We start from the raw sequence: 20,686 nt of genomic DNA, 5'->3' as shown, positions 1-20,686 counted from the left end.
CCGTCCTAAAAATACAAAAAAAAAAAAAAAAAAAAACACAAAATTCACACCCTCATTCTCCCGTTACACACCCCTACCCACCCAAAAAATTAAAAACCGAAAAAATAATTTGTTTTCAAGGTTTTCCCCTTTCCATCATAAACCAGCTTCTCAGTTTTGAAAAGGAATCACAAAATTAGAAAAAAAAATCTATAAACTAAAGCCATATACAAAACAACAACAATTGCAAAAAGGCTTCACAACATTTAAATGGAAGCCTGAAACAAATTAATTTAAATTGGCTAACACTCCCTTTACATAACACGAGACAAGTCTTGCTTCTTCCGTTTTTGGATTATCTCTAAATATATATACAAGAATGGTAATATAATGAAGCGCGCTTACAACGAGATTAAATTATTTCTCCTTCATATTATCAGGAAGTGCACAACCTTTGCAGATTGGACAAGAATTTTTCATTGACAACCACTTCTTGATGCAGCTCACATGGTAATCGTGACCGCAACTTTTCAATGCACCAACATCATCCCTGTCATTGTACTCTTCCTGTTAATCGGGTAACATACGAGTTAGATCTCCAGCAGTTAAGCAATTTACAGTCCAATTGGTCTAAAAAGCGCTAAGATAAAATTAAAACCACACTAATGGAAACAGCAATCTGATAATTTCTGGTTTCAAGTGGAAGACTCTTACCAGGCAAATTGCACATGAACCTTCATCCTGGACTTGATCCGATGAACAATATATGGTTTCTGTTAAACACTTCGGTATCAAATCTTCAGACAAGCCTGTGCTGACATTCCCAATCCTTTCGCTTAGTGCGAGGAGTTCCTATTTGTTCAGACATTTCGAGATATTCAGAATACATGAAAGTCAGAGGAAGAGAAAAATAAAGGCTTTTCCTATCCTTTCGCCTAGTGCTAGGAGCTACTTTTTGTTCAGACAGGAATATCGACATTACCTCATAACTCATGTTGTCTATGTCCAGCCTCATGTCTCTATGATGATCAAGCATATTCCTCGACCCATGAAAAACTGGGCGATCCACAACCATAAATCCCTGCAGTGGTAAATGAACAACAATTGGCTCACCTGTTTTCAGTACTGAACAAGGTTTACGCTGTACATAAGTTTTTTTTTGAGATTTATCAAATTTCAAAGCTTTAATTAACAATAAAATAAGTGTCAATAGAGCATATATTCCAGAGTCACATGGATCGCTTTCAACAATGTTAATACCATCAGTCCTTACAGATGTATGAACCTGATTAAATATGAGCATGAATTAAAACAGAATGCCCAACAACTATAGGCTAGCATTTTCAGATTTTATGTGCTCGGAAATAGCTCGAACAGTTAGATTGGGAAGTACACAACAGTTTGTATGCAATGATAGGGAAAAGAAATAAGTGTTTTCTGACTATTACAAGGGAGCTGCACACTTTTTGAATATAGCAAAATATGTAAAGATGCATCAGTTGAACTACATACCTCAGACGAAAACCGGTCCTGGAGAGCAGACTCTTCAGGGACTCGGTATCTATTATTAGACATCCTCAATCTACCACTCCTGTCATTTTGACGCCACCCAACAGAGGCCACTGGCCTAGGATGTCTTGGGTAATTTTCTGGCATCGGCTGCAATCCTTCATCTGAATGCGCTGCATGTCCCAATCGCAAGTTGCTTGAAGAAGCCCTGAAGGCTGGGGGAGATCTTTGAGAATAGGTACTGCGAACACCCCTTACAGTTTGGGCTAAGGCACCAGGATAACTTTGAGGAACAGCAGTACTTCTGCTCAACATGAAATCATGATGGTATAACCCATTATCCACAGAAGCATTACCACTACTTCCCAAATGGAAGTGGTTGGGATCATGACCAAAACCACTTGTATCTGCAGTTTAAAAGAAATCAATGAGTAAAAAATGACGTGACCCTGGATACAAGACACAAATGAACCAAAAACTAACCTGGAGCCATTACCCTTCCATGAGGAGCCACACTAATATGGTTCCACTCATTCGTCAAAGCAGTAGAACCCTGACCAGAGAGATCGTTGGTACTAGAATGGTCAATAGGGAGACTTGCAGGATAAGAAGTATGCAAAGGATTGCTCGATGAATATGTCCTAGCTAGATTGGACTCCAAATCATGTTCAGACCGGCTTCTCACATTTCTCATGGATCCGTCACCCCTAATTGAGAGTCCATTCCCTCTATAGCTGGGGATCATAGAGACGTGATCCCAGGGCATGTGTGAGGTATCCATGTTTACTTTCTCATGCTGTAATTCTGCAGACCTAGGGAGCTCAGAGGAACTACTTCCAGCACTATAATGTCTGCTGGTGCTTCCTCTCTCAGATACTGAAGGGATCCCTGGGCTTTTTCTCTTATGAGGACCCCTTCCGTTGCTCATCGTGAGATCAACAAAACCACCCTCAACACCAAGGAATGTACACTGGTCATAACTAGAAGAAGGTGCATGATGAGCATAGTTCCCACTGGCCAAGCCAAAGGTACCAGCACTTATTGGATGCTGAAAAGGGTCATGAGATGGACCAGAAGCATCAGGTTGAAAATGCGGTGTATCAACATTGTGGTTCATGGAAGAGTACCCATATGACCTCGGAGCGGGGTTCCAATTTGAAGCAAAAGGCATTCCATCTATACACATGTTTTCTACAGGATAAAAGAAAGAACTGTTCTCCCCAGTGCCCTCCCAGCCTGCAGTATTAGATCCGAAATCAGGCATAGTTCATCATGAATACAAAAGATATTCCACAGATCCGAAATTCAAGGTTTATACATTCAAACCGCAAATGACATAAGTGAGTTTGCAAATTATACACCAGACAAAAAGGAAAAGATAAATATACTAAAGGAAAATAAAGACAGTACCCAAATGCCCAAAAGGTTGTTCCATGTTCATATGATTCCAATTCTGCTCATTTTCACTCTCAAAAATATGAGATGTGGTGAACTGATGTCTATGCCCCATAACTTTCGTCAGCTTACAGCCACGAACAAGTTATGAGCTAGAAATAGAATCTACCAAATAATACCACAACCTGCAGAAAACGGGAAAGGCTCCTCAAAATGTAGAAAAGTAACTTCGTTAGTAATCAGACTGCGAGAGTCACAATACACATCAAGGACTCATATTGGACAAACATCAGAAAGGAAAGACAGCAGTGCTGCAGGTTCCCCCAAGCTGCATACATACTTAATTCCAAAACAAAGGCAAATTTTTTTTTTACTTTCTTTTCTTATTCTCATAACAACTTCACCCAAACTTGTAAATGCTTGTGTGAATGTAAGCTGGTATTCACAAATAATAGAATATTACATATTTTGTGTCTAAGTAGTGTGCAACCAAAATGTTTAAAGTTAGGAGATAGAAGAAACAGAAAAGACTAAAAGATCAAAACCATTGACCAAAGATGACAAGACTTGTAAGATTACAAGAAAATCACAAAATACCAATGAAGCCGAATAAAAATATTTAAGTTGTATGAGCACTGAGCAGTAAGAGGGGCAACAATATAACACCTAGATTTCAACACCAACCTAAGTGCGTTACATCAAAACTTTAGTTTCAAATATAGATACCTCTAAATAAATGCCACCCATACAAAATCATTCATTTGATATTAGTATTAATTTCTGCATGCCTTTACCCCAAATCAGGCTGTATCCAGAAAAATCTCTAAATGTCACCATTATTAGATATTTCTAAGGTTAATCATGCATGCATTTCTCTTCTTTCAGCATTTTCCATTTAAAACACATGGAGGCCCACATCTAGGCCACTACAGTAAGAAGTTAGAAGTATTAACCATAAACTCTTGATAAGTAACCCATTACAGAAGTATTTCTTGTAATAATTAAAACATTTCTAAACACTCAGAATGTAGATGGGAGAAAGGAGTCAGCATTCTTGTAGAAAATAATTTAAAGAAAAAAACCCTCAAACCAAAGCCAGACGGTTTCAAAGAAATTAAAACTGGTCATCAAAACAAACGAAAAAGGCAACCAACACATAGGCAAATGCAAGATAAATTTAACTTCCAGAGATGGGCAAAGAAAAATGCAGTTTATTGAAACAAGTTCTGGCCTTGCATGCCAATTGAAAATCTTCAAAATAGTTTGACTAAGTATGAAGTATATGCCACAACATCACCAAATAGCTCGACCAAGAGCCTCCTGCCTATAAATATGCTTTCACACTTTGACCCACCAATCTCTGGTCCATTCAGGGCCAATACTGAAGTAAAAGTCAAGATTTGTTCTGTTTAAAACAATTGTGCTGGGCAGAGATCCTTCAAATCCTAGTTGCACACCCACTAGCACCCTATGTCATTATCAACCAACTCCCTCTCGCATTCATCTCCAATAAGATGGCATTTCATTGATAATAGGGAGAGCCATTGTTTCTAAGGGACAATAAATAAGAACGGAAAGTGTAAAGAAACAATTAGCTGAAAGTGAGATGTGGAAAGATGGAAACAGGACCTTCCTTGAAGATATTACCTGTGTTTGGACTTTGAATCACAGGATTAGAAATCACCTAGCAGGTGTAAAGATGTAACAATCTCAATATCACACTATATTGACTTAAAGTATTTCTTGACATTCAAATATCAACAGTAGAATTTTAAAATAGATAAACTAAGACTAGAAAACCCACTACCAGATGTCCCCCTAGCCTCCAAATTCTGAAAAACAAAAAAAAAGCACAGTTCTTAATACTTTCAGTTCTAAGGATATTTAAAAAGATGCTCTCATCAAGGTTAAAGGTAGGAACTGTTCCAAATGAAAGCTGTAAATCTCTACTAATTAATAAAACCCTATTTGTCAACCAAAAGAGGGTGAAGAGACAAATTAGTCTTCTATCACATAAAAAAAATGATGGGCAATAATGTAATTTTACAGGTCCAAATTTTACTGTTTTTTATTGAAGCCTCACCTACAGGTGATGTTAAAATACCTCCAATATTAAATAAAAAATAAATAAAAAACCCAAAAACAAAAACCTCCCACTCCCCCACATTCTCTCTCTCTCTCTCCCTCTCTCCTCATTTTCTAAAAAAATGTGTTCATACACACAAAGTGTGTAGGCAAATGGTAGTATTTATAAATGAAAGGTACAATTCATATGTTACAAATAAGTAGAGATGAAAAAAGTAAAATAAATGGAAGAGAGTCTTCGGAGACAGTAACATCAGGTTAGTATAACCATAAAATGTATTTATTTCTTAAACCTGGAGCCTTCTCTGTCTACAACAAGTTTCTACACTAATAAAATCCATCGCCCAATACGAAGAGAATCTTCGTCTGAAGACTTAAGGGTTTTGTCTTCATATCATACACATCTTGAGACAGTTTACAATTGAAGCTATAGAGTACACATAGAGGTATACTTGCACCCTAAAATGTAGGATTGGAGACCTCAGAAGACAGAAGCACAATATTAGTATTTGTAAAACTCTCTCTGCAGAGAGGCTCTTCGGCAAGATGATGTCCTAATAAGCAGCCAAGATATTCTCATAATCTCAAATCTGGAAACTCTTCTTTGCGTGGAAGCACAGCAAAGAAACTGTACAAGTGTCAAGGGTGCATAACCTACGCCAATCTGAAGAAACTCAAACCACCAATTATGAGCTAGCAGCCCACTGCCTCCCATCCAGGTAAGACAAGTATAAGAAAAGTCGAAACACCCCAACTACTCCCTCCACCCTGTTAGCCTACACCAAGCTCTGTGTATCAGTGATACAAACATCAGCTCCTCAGAGTTCTCAGTGATGATTGCCCATTACTCACGGGCAAATCATCCACCACAAGGGTAATGATAAGTGGCACTAGATCCAAAAGTTCAATATGCAAACCAAACCGCATGGTTCAGTCCAGTCACCTGAGCACAAGATTCTCCAGAGATTGCATGTATCAGTGTATCAAAAGCTGGTCAGTATGCTCTCCATTCATTGACACCTCCTAAGCACACAATCATCAGTATATCCAGTATATCCATCAGCTCACTGCTCTATTTGGCACCAACGTACAGCAACATCATAAAGGTAACTCCAAATACTAGGAAAAATGAGAAGAATGAATTGACCAAAGGAACTTTACAAAGTCAATTGAATTTTCCCATGGCATTATATTATAGCCAACCTCTCCGTCACCTCAGTCTGACATTTCCAATCACTAAACAAAGGGCCAGGAATTATCAATCTAACAACCATGACACTATCACCGTCAAGGCTACATTTTTTTTCTATCTCACGTCTGGCCTCCACTAGCTCAGGTGGTTAGACCCAGTTAAAGAGAAATCCAGTTTCTTACTATCTGAGCAAGTAAAAATACTACAACCTGAGCTAGTGGAGGCCAGACTTGAGATACAAGCATTCAATAATACAACTGACTTAGGCTCTCATAAAATGGCAGCAGATCGTGCCAATAAATCCTGAAGAAAAGACGAGGCTTCAATTGAGATGCTTTTTATAGAAGACCAATTGATCAAAAATTCCCTGCAACACCATTCATAATTCAGAGCATGAAAGGAACTACACACCAAAACACCCCCCCCCCCCCCCCAACTCCCCCCACCCCCCAAATTGCCAAAAAGAAAAAAACTAACGTAAGACATCAAATGCGAATATTTATTTAGAGAGCTATAGTAAGGCATGACATGAGAAGTATGAAGAAACATGACCACTTTACTGAACTGTAAACCTTAGAAAGATACGGCTCTAAGAAACTCTCACCTGCAGGTGCAGTTGTATCACCTTCAGAACGCGGGTACTAATGTTCCTCTTGAGTCGAACTCAATACAAGCATTCAATAATAATACACCACCAGCACACCAAAACCTGCATAATAAGAACGGTCTAAACCTAGCCGATGCTAAGGTAATTCAGAGTGACAATTTATTATCTAAAAACCCTCAAATCCACCAAGCAAACGTCCGTTGAAACTAAACCCCAAGGGAGGTAAATCTCTATGAAACAGTAGGTGAGACCCTGATGTTAGTTATAGATAAAAGTCACTTCCCCTGAATAACTAATTACCAGGGAGAAGTGATTTATGATTGCAATCATCACCACTAATATAATGATCATCATATCATCCGCCCGCCCGGGTTCATTATATACATGCTACAACAATTATACAACAGAATTAAACCAAACAACCACAATTCACAGCTCCATTTTACACAATACAGCATCCACGTTAACAAAACTAAAAATACCGCAAATCACAAATTCCTAAATAGAGGAAAAACAGATACATACATACATACATATAACATATATATATATATATATAATTTTATAAAGTAGCACCATCAAACAAGCAAACCTCATCGATAAGAGGCCGGAAACAGCACGACAACAACAACAAAGAGTACCGAACAGGATGATCAGAAACGTAGAACGGGAATTGATCGAGAAAACGATGATCGGACCTCAAAATTTTTTTAAATTAAATTAAAAAAAAAAGTGAAAAAAATATAAAAAATCGTGCAGAAACAATAAAACGACGATCAAGCTCTGGAAACTGAAAGAGCTTAAGAAAATGAAGGAAAAGTCATACCTTTGAAGTCGATGAAGGGCTGGTTCTGCAAAAGGAACAAACTTTTAGAGAGAGAGACAGAGAGAGACAGAGAGAGGTGCTATTGAGGCAGGAAGGAGAAAAAGATGAATAAAGCGGCTGGGTGCGTTGTTTGCAGAAATAAGAGGAGGAGAAATTGTGACTGCCCACAAATTTACCGGATACCGACATAACCTCTATTTACGTTATTATTAATCACTTTCAATAATAATAAAATAATGATAAGTAAAATGTTAGATCATCTCACATAAAGATATAAAACAGCAACAAATGACATACCATTTACTCAAACCGATATGTTAAAGGAGACATGGAAAAGAATGATAAGCTGATATGGACAAAGAGATGTCAAAATTGAAGCTACATTCAAATATGATTTTTGCTATTTCCAAAGGCATTCTCCTTGCGTTACCTTAAATGCTAGCATACTAAACTATTATTTTATAATTTTTAAACCAATAACAACTCAACTTTTATTATTTTTGTTAAAAAAAAACATAAATGAAGCAATAATTTTATGCATATATGGTGGAATGGAAAAATATTGACAATATGTCAAATTGCCAAGTCAGCTATCAAATTTAAATTTAATGTTTTGAATTTGATATCTCATTTGAAAATATTCTAAGAGTATCTCCAAAGAGATATCAAAAAGTTCACATAAGCAATAATGGTAAAAAAAACTAAATTCAGGAGAGAGAGAGTTGCTATCAAATTTAACACCAGCTTCAAATTTATTTTTAGTGGATATTAAATATTTTTATAACTTTTATTATTATCTTTTGTTTTAAAAATACTAATTATGAAAGGTAAAGAATAAAAGTAATAATAATTTAAATTTGACATATTAAGTGGTGAACAAAATTTACAAAAATATCAATATGCCACATAAGCCTTCGAATTTAAATTTAGAGTTCAAAATTTGACATCACCTTTGGGAAGTAGGATTCTCTCCCCTCATATTCTCATCTCATTCCCTCTCCTCCTTTTAAAGTTTTCTATTACTTATTTTCTTTATAAAAAAAGCAATATCGATATTGACGTAACTTAATTATAACCGTTAAATAAGAGGAGAGAAAATGAGAGAGAAATTAAGAGGGAAGAGAATCCTCCTTCTTTCTTTAGAGATGGTTACTCTTAAACGCAATCGTAATTTTAATTTTTTTTTTTTTATGAATTTAATATTTATTTATAGAGAATGGTAGGATGCCTTTTATTCAAACTTGCAAAAGCTTCGTACCCACTTCCGAACAGGTGCCAGTCTTTGAGGTCACCAATTTCTCTTTCATTTTTCTTTTCGTTTCTTTTTTTTTTTTTTTTTTTTCAAAAAAGTCTTATCTCATTAGTGTCTTAATCTTGACTCTTTTGCGTATGTGAACCGTAATCTAAAATGCCTAAAAGAATGAGAAAGCAACTTTGATTACGAGGTCCTTCATTGCACGCCTATTCCTTTATGCCTATTAATTTTTTCCTATATCATACCCAATCTATCTATGTCCAATTCGATTTCAAAAGCAATTGAGAGGGTTAGAATGAAGAAAAAACTCGTTAAGACCCAACTTAACCTCAACCTGACCGTTTATTGGGTTAGGTTGAGTTGATGCCTTGCCACCCATGTCAACGCAAACTCAATCCGATTTTGAGTTCGAACTTGCTCATGCATATATTACTCATCTCACTTCATATTATATAAGTTAAGTATAAGTTTTGAAATGATAATACTTGGAAGTTAATTGTTAATTTTTCATATGGATAATGAACTTTTACATTTCTTTTGGTTGAAGATTTAGTATTTGTCTTGTAATTTAATTACACTTTGCATGGTTGAAACATTAAAAATAGCCTCCAAGTTATTTGCTTTAACTTTTGTGTGGATTATGATGTGTAAATGAAATTTTAATTCATATCGACACTGTTTTCAAAATTTGAAAAGTCATTCAAAAATTATGAACCTAAATCCAATCTAAACCTGAATTGTGAAGGTTGTGTCAGAGTTAGGTTGATCATCCAACCCACCCAAGTTGCACCCATACATACTATAAATTTCTAGTATGAAAAATGTATTGAATTTTTTAAATATATTTATAAGCTATAGAAACATATTTATAAGCAACTGGTTAATCCCTTTCCAAAAAAGAAAAAATCAACACACCAAACACTACGCTTAGATTTATTTAACTGTCAATTCAAGAGTTTGTGTGAAGTTACTTTGAAAATAACGGGTATAAAGTGAAAAAAATTACGTGCCACATTTTATACCTCTATTTGTAACATCCCACATCGATCCATGAAGAGGGGGTGATGTGCTTTATATGTACATGCCCACCTTCATATAGCACAAGACCTTTTGCGGACTCACTGGCTTCAAATTCCATTGGAACTCCGAAGTTAAGTGAGTTCAAGCGAAAGCATTCCCAGGATGGGTGACCCACTGAGAAGTTCTTGTGTGAGTTCCCATAAACCGTGAGGGCGTGGCCCAAAGCGGACAATATCGTGCTACGGCGAAGCTTATCTGGGATATGACAGAATGGTATCAGAGCCACTCTGTCGTGTGGTGCGAATGTCCGACGAGGACGTCGGGCTCCTAAAAGGGGGTGGATTGTAACATCCTATATCGACCAACGTAGAGGGGGTAATGTGCCTAATATATACATGCCCACCTCCATATAACACGATGCCTTTTAGGGACTCACTGGCTTCGGATTCCATTAGAACTTTGAAGTTAAGCGAGTTCGGGCGAAAGCATTCCCAGGATGGGTGACCCATTGGGAAGTTCTCGTGTGAGTTACCAGAAACAAAACCGTGAGTGCATGGCCCAAAGTGGACAATATCGTGCTATGGCGGAGCCGGTTTGAGATGTGACATTATCCTTCTCTATAACTTTCATTGTGCAACATCTTATGCCTCATGTGTTATTTTATAACTCACTTTTAGATATTCTAAGACCTACTGTCACACTATCTCAAGATACATCCAAGATCAATACGTAATGTCAGATTGTAATCGGACAACCCCTAAATTTCGAGCTAAATTCAAAACTTCAACAAATTACATACACAAAGCACATAATAAACAGAACAAAATGTCTCATAAGGGAAGTGTTGACATAACCATTAATTTAACAGCGTAGTAATATTTACTGTAATTCATAGCTACATCTAACATTTGAGTTAGACTGCCTACGTACTCTAAGATGGGATCAAGTCATTCGTAGTTCCCTAATCAAATCTTTCTCATGACATTAACTAGCAAAAAGCAGAGAGTTCTAGAATCACTCCATGGAACTTGACGACCTAGATTAAGTAAATTCTAGACTAGTTAATCACCATATAACAATCAGGATTGTCATTTCATATCACATATATCACAATGTCTTCCAACCACAATTCTTCATTCAACGACAAATAATATATCAATGAACCAAATATATACAGTATTAATAGTCACATTGATCAACTAGACATAAGATCAATTATAGTTTCACGCAATTTAATAAAGCTAAACACAATGAGCTCTGGTGTATTTCCTTGCTTGGACTTCAAAGGAACAACATTGTAACCCTAAGTTACAAACATAAGCATAAAATTTGAGCAACTCCTATTCACAAGAATCTAGGATTTCGAACCAACTCAATGGAACCAATAGAAAGTGGGATCTAGGACCACTTAATTGAATACAACGAAGATAAGGTTCCGGACCACTCAACGGAACCGAATAAGGAAAAAAATTACTACTCAACTAAATCTAAACAGAAGATGGCTCTAGGCCGCTTAACTAAACCGAATAAGGACAGGGATTCCGGACCATTTAATGGAATCCAAACGGAGGAAGTTTTCGGACCACTCAACATAACAGAATAGGGAAAAGGATTTCAAACCACTCAACGGGAATCTAATAAAGATAGGTTTCAAGACCACTCATCATATCCCAGGCGGAGCACTGTGCCAGACATCTCAACGGAACCTAGTTTAGAACATCTTAATGGAACTAGACATGATACATGTTTGATGTCACACCTTCCCTTGAAAATGGTTAACGGTCCTCTATTAGCCCTCACGTTTCATAAACATTTCAAATATGCATAGCAAACCTCATTTCATAAAATAGATTGATGACTGAATTTAAAAGCAACAATTTAGTAGCAAACACATTTTATAAATTCATGTCATATCCACAAAGTATACTATAATGAGGATTTTTAGGGTAAAACTATACCACATATATTAAAGTCACCCATATATAGAAGTCCAATAACCACATGAATCCCAGTAAGGCGTCACTTACACGCAACTCAAGGTGCATATCTCATAAGATGACATGCTAAACAAAGTAGGCCCACTTTGCTTTATCAGGACTCTAGTAATGCTAAATTTAGTATCTAAGAACAATTCAAAACATTTTGACCAAAAGTCAACCCTTGGTCAATGATAAGGTCAACCATCCTATGTAACCCAATCTGGAAGATTTGCACGCCAAATTTTCGATTTGTAAATTCCAAATATTCTCATATTAATCCCACAACAATATACTGTAATTCATGATGATCCTATGGTCGGATCTTCGACTACCACAAAGGTCAAGTTGCGCCAATTACGAAACTAGTTCAAATAGTAAAATCTTGTCAAACAGCTCTAAAAAACATATATAGGGCATGGAAATTAGCCTAGGTAGACAAAGTGTGTCATCCGGCCCAGGCTTCGCCACACGTGGCAGTCAGCAGCCACTACTCTGGCCATTACCAAAATCAACCTCGTGAAAAGTACATTAATTTTTATACCTTCGTCGGAGTCTAAAATGAGTCGGGGAACATCAAATTTTGCTAGAGACAGTTGGATTTCACAAACGGCGCACCCGCGTTGTTGCCTCGCCAAAGCTCCGCGGCTTGATTTGAGATATGAGTTTTGTAGCTAGGTCGAAGTGAATTGATTGGTGGTGGAACGAGAATGCAAGATCGTCATCAAATAAGCTCATGAAAAACTAGAGCTTTGCTCCGCAGCGACGTTGACGATGTTGGGGTGGAAAAGGAAGCTAGGGTGGCACTGAGTCGTTTTTAGGTGGTGGTGCTGCCTAAAGTTGCACGGAGTTTATAGGAAAATTGTTAGAAAAGCTACTGAGAAACTGGTCAGCGTTGTGGGTCAAGGAAAGCTAGCCAGGCTAGTTCGCGGGTTGAGTTTCCCTAAATAGTAAGTCTTTTTTAGCTGCTATTTATAAAATTTCAATTTACTATTTTGCCCCTTCCTTTGCTCTCTTAAAGCTCCATCATTACTAACTCTCTTAAATCCCCGTCGTTAAGAGTTTGTTTTGCAAACGGTTTTTACCTCCGCATTCGTGAGATTGAGCTTTGTCCAAAAATATTAAGTATGACCCTGAAGGTCTACAAATTTTTGGCTTTTGGACCTTTAGCCCTCTCTATTAGGGTTTGAGAGATGGGATGGGCAGAGTTTTATAGTGCTGGAATTTTTTTTTAATATTTTATTTATTTATTTAATTACTTATTTTTATAGAAATTCTTTTTTATTTTAGGTGTTGAAAAAGAATTGTTGTGCAGATTCAAAATTTAAGGTTGAAAATGATAAGTTAGTGTAAAAAAATACAAATAGCTCTAAATAAAACTTCCCAAAAATATTTTCTATGTTGAAAATGCTAGTGGGTAATGAATGCATTGAAATCCTTGGCAGATGAATGAAAACCTTGGCAAATGAATGTGGACTTGGAAATGAAGGAGATCATTTGTCAAAAGGTGTTGTAAATTTTCAACATGTAATAATACAGAGTTGCTCTATAAATAGAGCACTCCGACTGCTTTCAATATACATAGAGAAGATAAAGAAAGGAAGAATAAATAGCAGCAGTATCTATTCCTCCCACTTTTATTAGTCATTCCCTTATGTTACAACTATAGTGTGATATTTTACATCTACTTCGCTCCTATCACCAGTAAATGTTATCTCTCTAACTTTTACCTATTTATAACACGTTATCAGCATGACTCTCTAAATATAACTATTCCTCATTTCTCTTCACCAAAAGAAAAAATGTTTCCTCTAAGAATTTTACTGTTCATCTTCTTCCTCTGCCTTAACTGCTGGATATACCCTCGCGAAGAACTGTTTGCACCATGCCTACTTTTAGTTCTCAACCTAACGGTTACATATATATTTGATTTCTTGTTTGGTGTAGATCTTGATTACTAACCCAATGTTTATTTATGTTAATTTTACTATAATCCAAGATGGTGCGGTACAATCGCCCATCTTGAACTGCAAATTTAATCTTACTACAATCCATGATGGTGCGATATCATCACCTATCTTAGACTGCAGATCTAATTTTACTGAAAATTTAGGTGGAACAGTATAATCGTCCACCCTACTTTACATATTTAAATTTTCATGCTACTTGAGTGGTGCAGAATAATTGCTCATCCTATGTTATAAGAATGTTGCGGTACAATTGCCCTCTTCATTCATTATGTAAACTCGAGCCAGAAGTTTCGACTGCTTATCATTTTGGCCTGAAGATCAAAATGAAGAACTTGTAAGAACAAGAAGTTCTAACACTATATCTTCCAGATTACATATTATTGCAAGTTCTTACACATCTCAATCTTCTTTTAAAAAAGAAAATTGCGAACTTGGCAAAGCTTGATTATGCTGCCCTGGACATTACTGGGAATAATTACCTTACTTAGGTAATGGATGCCAAGATCCATCTAGAAGCAGGGAATCTTGGAGATACCATTAGGGAAGAAAACAACTCATCATCTCAAGATCGAGTGAAGGCCATGATCTTTATTCATCGCCATCTTGATAAGGGACTAAAGAGTGAGTACTTAACGGTTGAGGATCCGTTAACTTTCTGGAAGGTATTTTGAGACAGATACAATCACCAGACAACAGTGATTCTTCTAAGGGCTCGCTATGAATGGACTCACCTAAGGATCCAGAATTTCAAGTTAGTGGTTGAGTACAATTCTGTGTTGTTCAGAATTACCTCTCAGATGAAGCTCTGTAGGGATACCATTACTGAGGAAGATATGCTGAAAAAGACTTTCAACACATTTCATGCCTCTAATGTGCTTCTCTAGCAGCAGTATAAAGCGTGAGGCTTGACTGAATACAACCAGCTGATCTCTGTGCTCCTGGTTGCTGAACAAAATAATGAGCTCCTGCTGAAAACCATTATTCCCGACCTACTAAATTTGCACCATTCCCAGAAGTGAATGTTGATTCTCTCGAAGTGAACGTCACATCCTCTGGTGGCAATAATCATAACGAGGACGTGATCACAGGTGAGGACGGTGGAACGGGAAATGCAAGAATCATGGTATCCAGTTTCACAACCAGGTTCCAAGACATAATTCAGGCCTGAGCTTTAAAAATGGAAATCGCCACAAAGGCAAAGTTCGTATGAACAATGCTTCTAGAAACTCTAATGAACCCTGCTATAGGTGTGGTGACGATGGGCATTGGGCGCGTATTTGTCGTACCCCAAAACATCTGGTGGATCCGTATCAAGTCGTCATCAAAGAGAAGGGTGTCGAGACCAATTTTCTCGACCAGGTTAAACCAATGGATATACCTGATCTAGTGTGTGACTTATCAAGGCAGTTGAACACAACTCACCTAAAGGTCTCAGACTTCATGGTGGAAAGGGAAAATAAAGTATACCGGTCCGATTGAATCATTGATGTTTGATGTACTTTTATATGTTAAACTTGTAGTTTAAAAACTAGCATTTCAGATTCAATAAACATGGCATTTAAATTTCCTGTTATAACTTGTCTTTAATTGTGATTCCTTTACTCAGAGAGTATGGATAAAAACTATGGTCACTCTCAAAACATGAGAAATAACGGAGATATTTATCTTGCAGACAGCGCAACCACGCATACAATACTTTAAGATCGAAAGTATTTCTCAAGGTTAATGCTTACAAAAGTAAGGTTAACAACAATATCAGGGCAATCAGATGTGATTGAAGGCTTAGGGAAAGCCTAAATTATGTTACCAAATGGAACAATATTGTCCATACAGAATGCGTTGTACGCTACTCAAAATTTGTTGAGTTTTAAAGACATACATTTAAATGGATACCACATTGAAACAAAAAGTGCAGAAAATGTGGAGTATCTATGCATTACCTCCAATGATATCCAGAAGCGTATATTGATAGGAGCATATTTAGGCGACTTAGTTGGCTTGTTCTTGGGCATTTACGTTGTTATTTCTTAGTTCTTTAAGTCTTTTAAGCCATTTTCGTATGTTTTCAGGTTCTAAGGGCTAAAGGAGCAAAGAAGTGCATTTTGGAGCCTTTTGGAGCACTTTTGGGCTAAAGATGGATAGCTTATGCTTGGAGCCAAAGTGTTGGACGAAATTGAAGACCAAGTGAGCCTAGAATCGAAGGAAGAAGAATGAATCAAGAATTGGAAACCAATTTCCATTATGGGGAGTTTCTATTCTTGAAAGGTTTCCAATTGTGCAAGTTTCCAAATAATGTTGGTTGCCTAAATCACATGTTCTAGAAGCCCTAGACATGCCCTAAATTGTGCCCCACCTTACCTTCCTTTTCTCTCCAAATTTCTGACCTTAAAGTCCTTTCCCTTTCTTGCCGTGAGTTAACTTCTTTTCTCTCCCAAAAATCTGCAAGATTATGTCACAATCCTTTTCTTAAAAGTCCCAGCCGCATCTCCCTTGACCTTTCCTCTTCCTTGCCGTGCAAGGGAGATGGTTCTTTCCTATTTCCTTGCATTAAAACACATTCCTTTTGTGTTTTATGCATTGCCGCAACTTTTAGGTAGGTTCCTTTAAATTTTTGATTTGATTTCCTATTTCTAAAAGCTTTTGACTTAAATTCTGATTACCTAAATAACCTAGGGTTTTAATTCCTGAAATCCTATTAATAAACATCCTTGTTGCAGCCATAAAGAGTCATTCATTCGCCATTCACGCCAGAAATTCATCACATCTCTCTAACACATCCATACTTCACCATTCTTCATATTTTCTGCCCAAAACCAACCCTTGCCGTCCCCTACATCCATCCCAACCCTAAATCCATCACTCTACATCATCCATAACCCCCAAAACTCACATTAAACCCTTGTGCCGCAGCAATTAGGAGAGGAAGGAGGCCTTGAACGTTTCATGCTTGCAGATTGGAGCGTTCTTAGGTGTACTTCATTCTTGTTTTCAATGTTTACTTTGTTATCACTTTCTAAGTTTGCTGTAATCATGAGTGGCTAAACCCCTAATTAGTTAGGGGAAAGTTTGAAGCCATGAACATGTTTGAGATATGAATTGATTTCTTCCAATTGTGATTTGTTAAGTTGTGATTGCAACTCAACATGGATGGGAGTATTTTGTAGATGAAGGCCTTTCCATTCTCCCTTGTGGACAAGGCCAAAGATTGGTTGTATGAATTGGCCCCCGGAACTGTCAATTCTTGGGAAAGTATGAAACGTGCATTCTTAGAGAAATTCTTTCCCACTGCAAAGATCATTCTCTTGAGGAAACAAATTAGTGGCATCCAACAAAATCAAGGTGAGTCGTTTCCATCTTATTATGAACATTTTAAATCACTTGTTGCTTCATGTCCACAACATCAAATGAAGGAGGAGCTGCTCATTCAATATTTCTACAAGGGACTCCTTCCTATGGAACGTCAAATGCTTGATGCCTCAGCGGGTGGTGCATTAGTGGACAAGACTCCGGTGGCTGCCAAAACTCTCATTGCAAACCGAGCACACAATGCTCAACAATATGAAGGTGTTGGACAAAGAGAGGGGCCACGGCAACAAAGTGTAAATGAGGTAAGTGCAATTTCTGAGATTCAATCACAATTGGCTAATCTTACTTCTCTTGTGTTTCAGGTTGTCAAGGGGTCAAAACTACAAGAAAACCAAGTGTGTGGCGTGTGTTCAATGCAAGGGCATCCATCCGAGACATGCCCTCAGTTGATAGAGAATGGAGGATGGGAATCTGCCAATGCCATTGGTTTCCAAGGCCAAAATCAACCCAAATATGATCCGTACTCCAACACCTACAACCCCGGGTGGAGGGATCACCCTAATTTCAAGTGGAGAGAGCCTCAACAATCTGCACAACAAAGGGGATTTCAACAAAATCCCCCTGGGTTCCCACAGCCATACCAATCCAACTAACCACCATTGTCCCAAAACAACTCAGGTTCGTCTTTTGATAATTCTCAAGTTATTCAATTACTAACTACATTGGCGCAGGGGCAAGAAAAACAAACAAAGGACATGCACAATTACGTCAATGAGGTGCAAAATCAAGCTCGAGAGGTGACTGAGTTGAAGAGACAAGTGGGACAAATGGCTGAATTCATGGGGCAATTTAGTAGAGAACAAGGTAAGTTACCAAGTTCAACGCAGGTGAATTCGAAAGGTGGATTCGAATCTGCAAAAGCCATAAGTTTGTGAAGTGGGAAGCAAGTTGGATCTGACCACGGACCATCCAAACCACGTTCCAATGAGGAGGAAGAGTTGAGAATCGAAGAAGAGGAACAAAGCTTGCCCACGGCAAAGGTGGAAACACCTTTGCCGCAAGCCTTGAATGATTTTAAGACCTCAAATCGGTCCATTAAAGGTAAAAACGTGTCAAGTTCAGTTCCCACTAATGTTTTCCTTCGAATGTGCCTTTTCCTAGCAGGTTCATGCAAACAAAGAAAGAGGAAGCAGAAAAAGGCATTCTCAAGACGTTTCAGAAAGTTCAAGTCAATATCTCTCTTTTGGATGCAATCAAGCAAGTCCCGAGGTACGCCAAGTTCTTGAAGGAACTTTGCACTAATAAGAGGAAGATTTCAACCAAGGAGGTTGTAAAAGTGGGTGAAAACGTCTCAGTCATCTTGCAAAGGAAACTGCCCCCTAAATGCAAGGATCCGGGTAGTTTTACAATTCCATGTGTCATTGGTAAAACTCGTTTTGAATCTGCCATGTTAGATTTAGGTGCATCAATAAACGTCATGCCATATTCAATTTATGCATCTATGAATCTAGGAGCATTGAAAAACGATGGTGTTATTATACAATTGGCCGATAGATCTAATGCCTATCCAAAGGGAGTTTTGGAAGATGTTTTCGTGCAAGTTAATCATTTAATCTTTTCGGCAGATTTCTATGTGCTTGAAATGGATGAATCAGACCATGCCCCTTCATTGCCCATCCTCCTTAGAAGGCCGTTCATGAAAACTGCTCGTACGAAGATTGACGTATATAATGGCAATTTGACAATGGAATTTGATGAGGAAGTTATTAAGTTCAATCTTTCTGATTCTATGAAGTACCCTAGTGAGAATCATTCGTGTTTTGCTATTGATATAATTGATTCTTTAGCGCAGGACCATTTGGACAATTTGAAGGACGATGCACTTGAATTGGTCATTGCACAAGGAAGGGACGTGCAAACCATGGAAATAACCACCAAGGAACCCCACGCCATGCATGAGGAATCTTTGGCCGTGCCCCCTAGTGAGGATATGATTAAGATGGTGGCTACCCTCGAGTCATTGCCATCACATTCAGGTAAGTTTTTGGACCCTATTTTAAGCTTAGTTTCGGCTAATAAAATGCTTCCCTCAGTTGTGCAGCCACCTACACTTGAACTTAAGCCATTGCCTAGTCACTTGAAGTACGTGTTCTTGGGCGAGGATGAGACATTGCCCGTCATCATCTCATCCTCACTCACGGCACAAGAGGAGAACAAATTGGTGCGAGTGCTTAAAGAGTACAAAACGGCAATTAGATGGACTTTGGCCGACATAAAGGGAATCAGCCCTACTAAGTGCATGCATCGCATATTTCTAGAGGAGGGGTCCAAAACATCTCGAGAGGCTCAACGCCGTCTCAACCCTCCGATGATGGAAGTAGTGAAGAAAGAGGTAATCAAATTACTTGATTGTGGAGTGATTTATCCTATTTCTGATAGCAGATAGGTTTCGCCCGTGCAATGCGTTCCAAAGAAATCCGGAGTGACTGTGGTTGCAAATGCCGAAAATGAACTTGTTCCTATGCGCATTCAAACGGGTTGGAGGGTGTGCATCGACTATAGGAAGCTAAACGCCACCACAAGGAATGACCACTTCCCATTGCCGTTCATTGACCAAATGCTTGAAAGGTTAGCGGGTTATGCTTTCTATTGTTTTCTTGATGGTTACTCTGGTTATAATCAAATTGTCATAGCACCCGAGGACCAAGAAAAAACAACTTTCACATGCCCTTTTGGTACATTTGCATATCGTCGCATGCCTTTTGGTTTATGTAATGCACCTGCCATATTTCAAAGATGCATGATGAGCATATTTTCTAATTATGTTGAGAAAATCATTGAAGTTTTTATGGATGATTTCAGCGTCTTTGGTGATTCTTTTGATGGTTGCTTGCATAATCTTAGTTTGATTTTAAAATGTTGTGTTGAAACTAACCTTGTTCTTAATTGGGAAAAGTGTCATTTCATGGTTAAACAAGGCATAGTTTTAGGTCATATCATCTCTGAAAACGGCATTGAAGTTGACAAATCCAAAATAGATCTTGTACGTCACTTACCCTCTCCGACTTCGGTTAGAGAGGTTCGTTCTTTTCTTGGCTATGCAGGATTCTATCGTAGGTTTATCAAAGACTTCTCAAAAGTTGCACAACCTCTTTGCCGTCTCCTACAAAAAGAAGTGGCGTTTGAATTCACCAAGGAATGCACGGCTTCATTCAATCAACTCAAGGAGTTGTTGACCACAACACCAATCATTGTTCCACCTGATTGGAGCCTCCCTTTTGAGTTAATGTGTGATGCATCTGATTATGCTCTAGGGGCTGTTTTAGGGCAAAGGAAAGACAAGAGGCCGCATGTCATCTACTATGCCTCACGGACGTTGAATGATGCCCAACTAAATTATTCCACAACCGAAAAAGAACTCTTGGTTGTTGTATTTGCATTAGATAAGTTTAGATCATATCATCTTGGTACTAAAGTAATTGTTTTCATTGACCATGCAGCCTTGAAGTATCTTCTCACCAAAAAGGAGGTCAAGCCAAGACTCATTCGTTGGATGCTCCTACTTC

The 20,686-nt window shown here is 37.9% G+C and overlaps 1 protein-coding gene across 7 annotated transcripts; it reads right to left on the bottom strand.

Annotated features, from left to right (window-relative positions):
- Window positions 1-223: 223 nt before the first annotated feature.
- LOC103934690 (probable E3 ubiquitin-protein ligase ZFP1) lies at window positions 224-7,745 on the bottom strand. 7 transcript variants are annotated; one of them, XM_048567679.1, is made up of 10 exons: window positions 7,594-7,745; window positions 6,765-6,869; window positions 6,423-6,527; window positions 5,912-6,290; window positions 2,899-3,068; window positions 1,972-2,724; window positions 1,492-1,895; window positions 962-1,060; window positions 694-831; window positions 224-546 (listed from the first exon to the last, which is right to left on the bottom strand). In XM_048567679.1, the coding sequence occupies exons 5-10, from the start codon at window positions 2,996-2,998 to the stop codon at window positions 397-399; spliced, it is 1,644 nt and encodes a 547-aa protein (XP_048423636.1). In that variant the 5' UTR covers window positions 2,999-3,068; window positions 5,912-6,290; window positions 6,423-6,527; window positions 6,765-6,869; window positions 7,594-7,745; the 3' UTR covers window positions 224-396. The 7 variants fall into 7 exon arrangements, with proteins under 7 accessions (XP_048423636.1, XP_048423634.1, XP_048423637.1 ...); XM_048567677.1 differs by having other exon boundaries at window positions 5,912-6,527; XM_048567680.1 differs by lacking the exons at window positions 5,912-6,290; window positions 6,423-6,527.
- Between the last annotated feature and the right edge of the window lie 12,941 nt (window positions 7,746-20,686).

The sequence above is a fragment of a genome, unplaced genomic scaffold (assembly GCF_019419815.1).
Source record: "Pyrus x bretschneideri cultivar Hongxiangsu unplaced genomic scaffold, Pyrus_bretschneideri_v1 Contig45, whole genome shotgun sequence".
In the NCBI taxonomy this organism is placed as follows: domain Eukaryota; kingdom Viridiplantae; phylum Streptophyta; class Magnoliopsida; order Rosales; family Rosaceae; genus Pyrus; species Pyrus x bretschneideri.
This window is presented reverse-complemented; position numbering and strand designations above follow the sequence as displayed.

Coding starts and splice junctions, on each gene's coding strand:
- LOC103934690 (XM_048567677.1), bottom strand. CDS start 2,998: ATGGGGCATAGACATCAGTTCACCACATCTCATATTTTTGAGAGTGAA. Junction 1,896..1,971: donor TGGAAGGGTAATGGCTCCAG/GTTAGTTTTTGG, acceptor TTTAAACTGCAG/ATACAAGTGGTTTTGGTCAT. Junction 1,061..1,491: donor AGGACCGGTTTTCGTCTGAG/GTATGTAGTTCA, acceptor TTACCACTGCAG/GGATTTATGGTTGTGGATCG.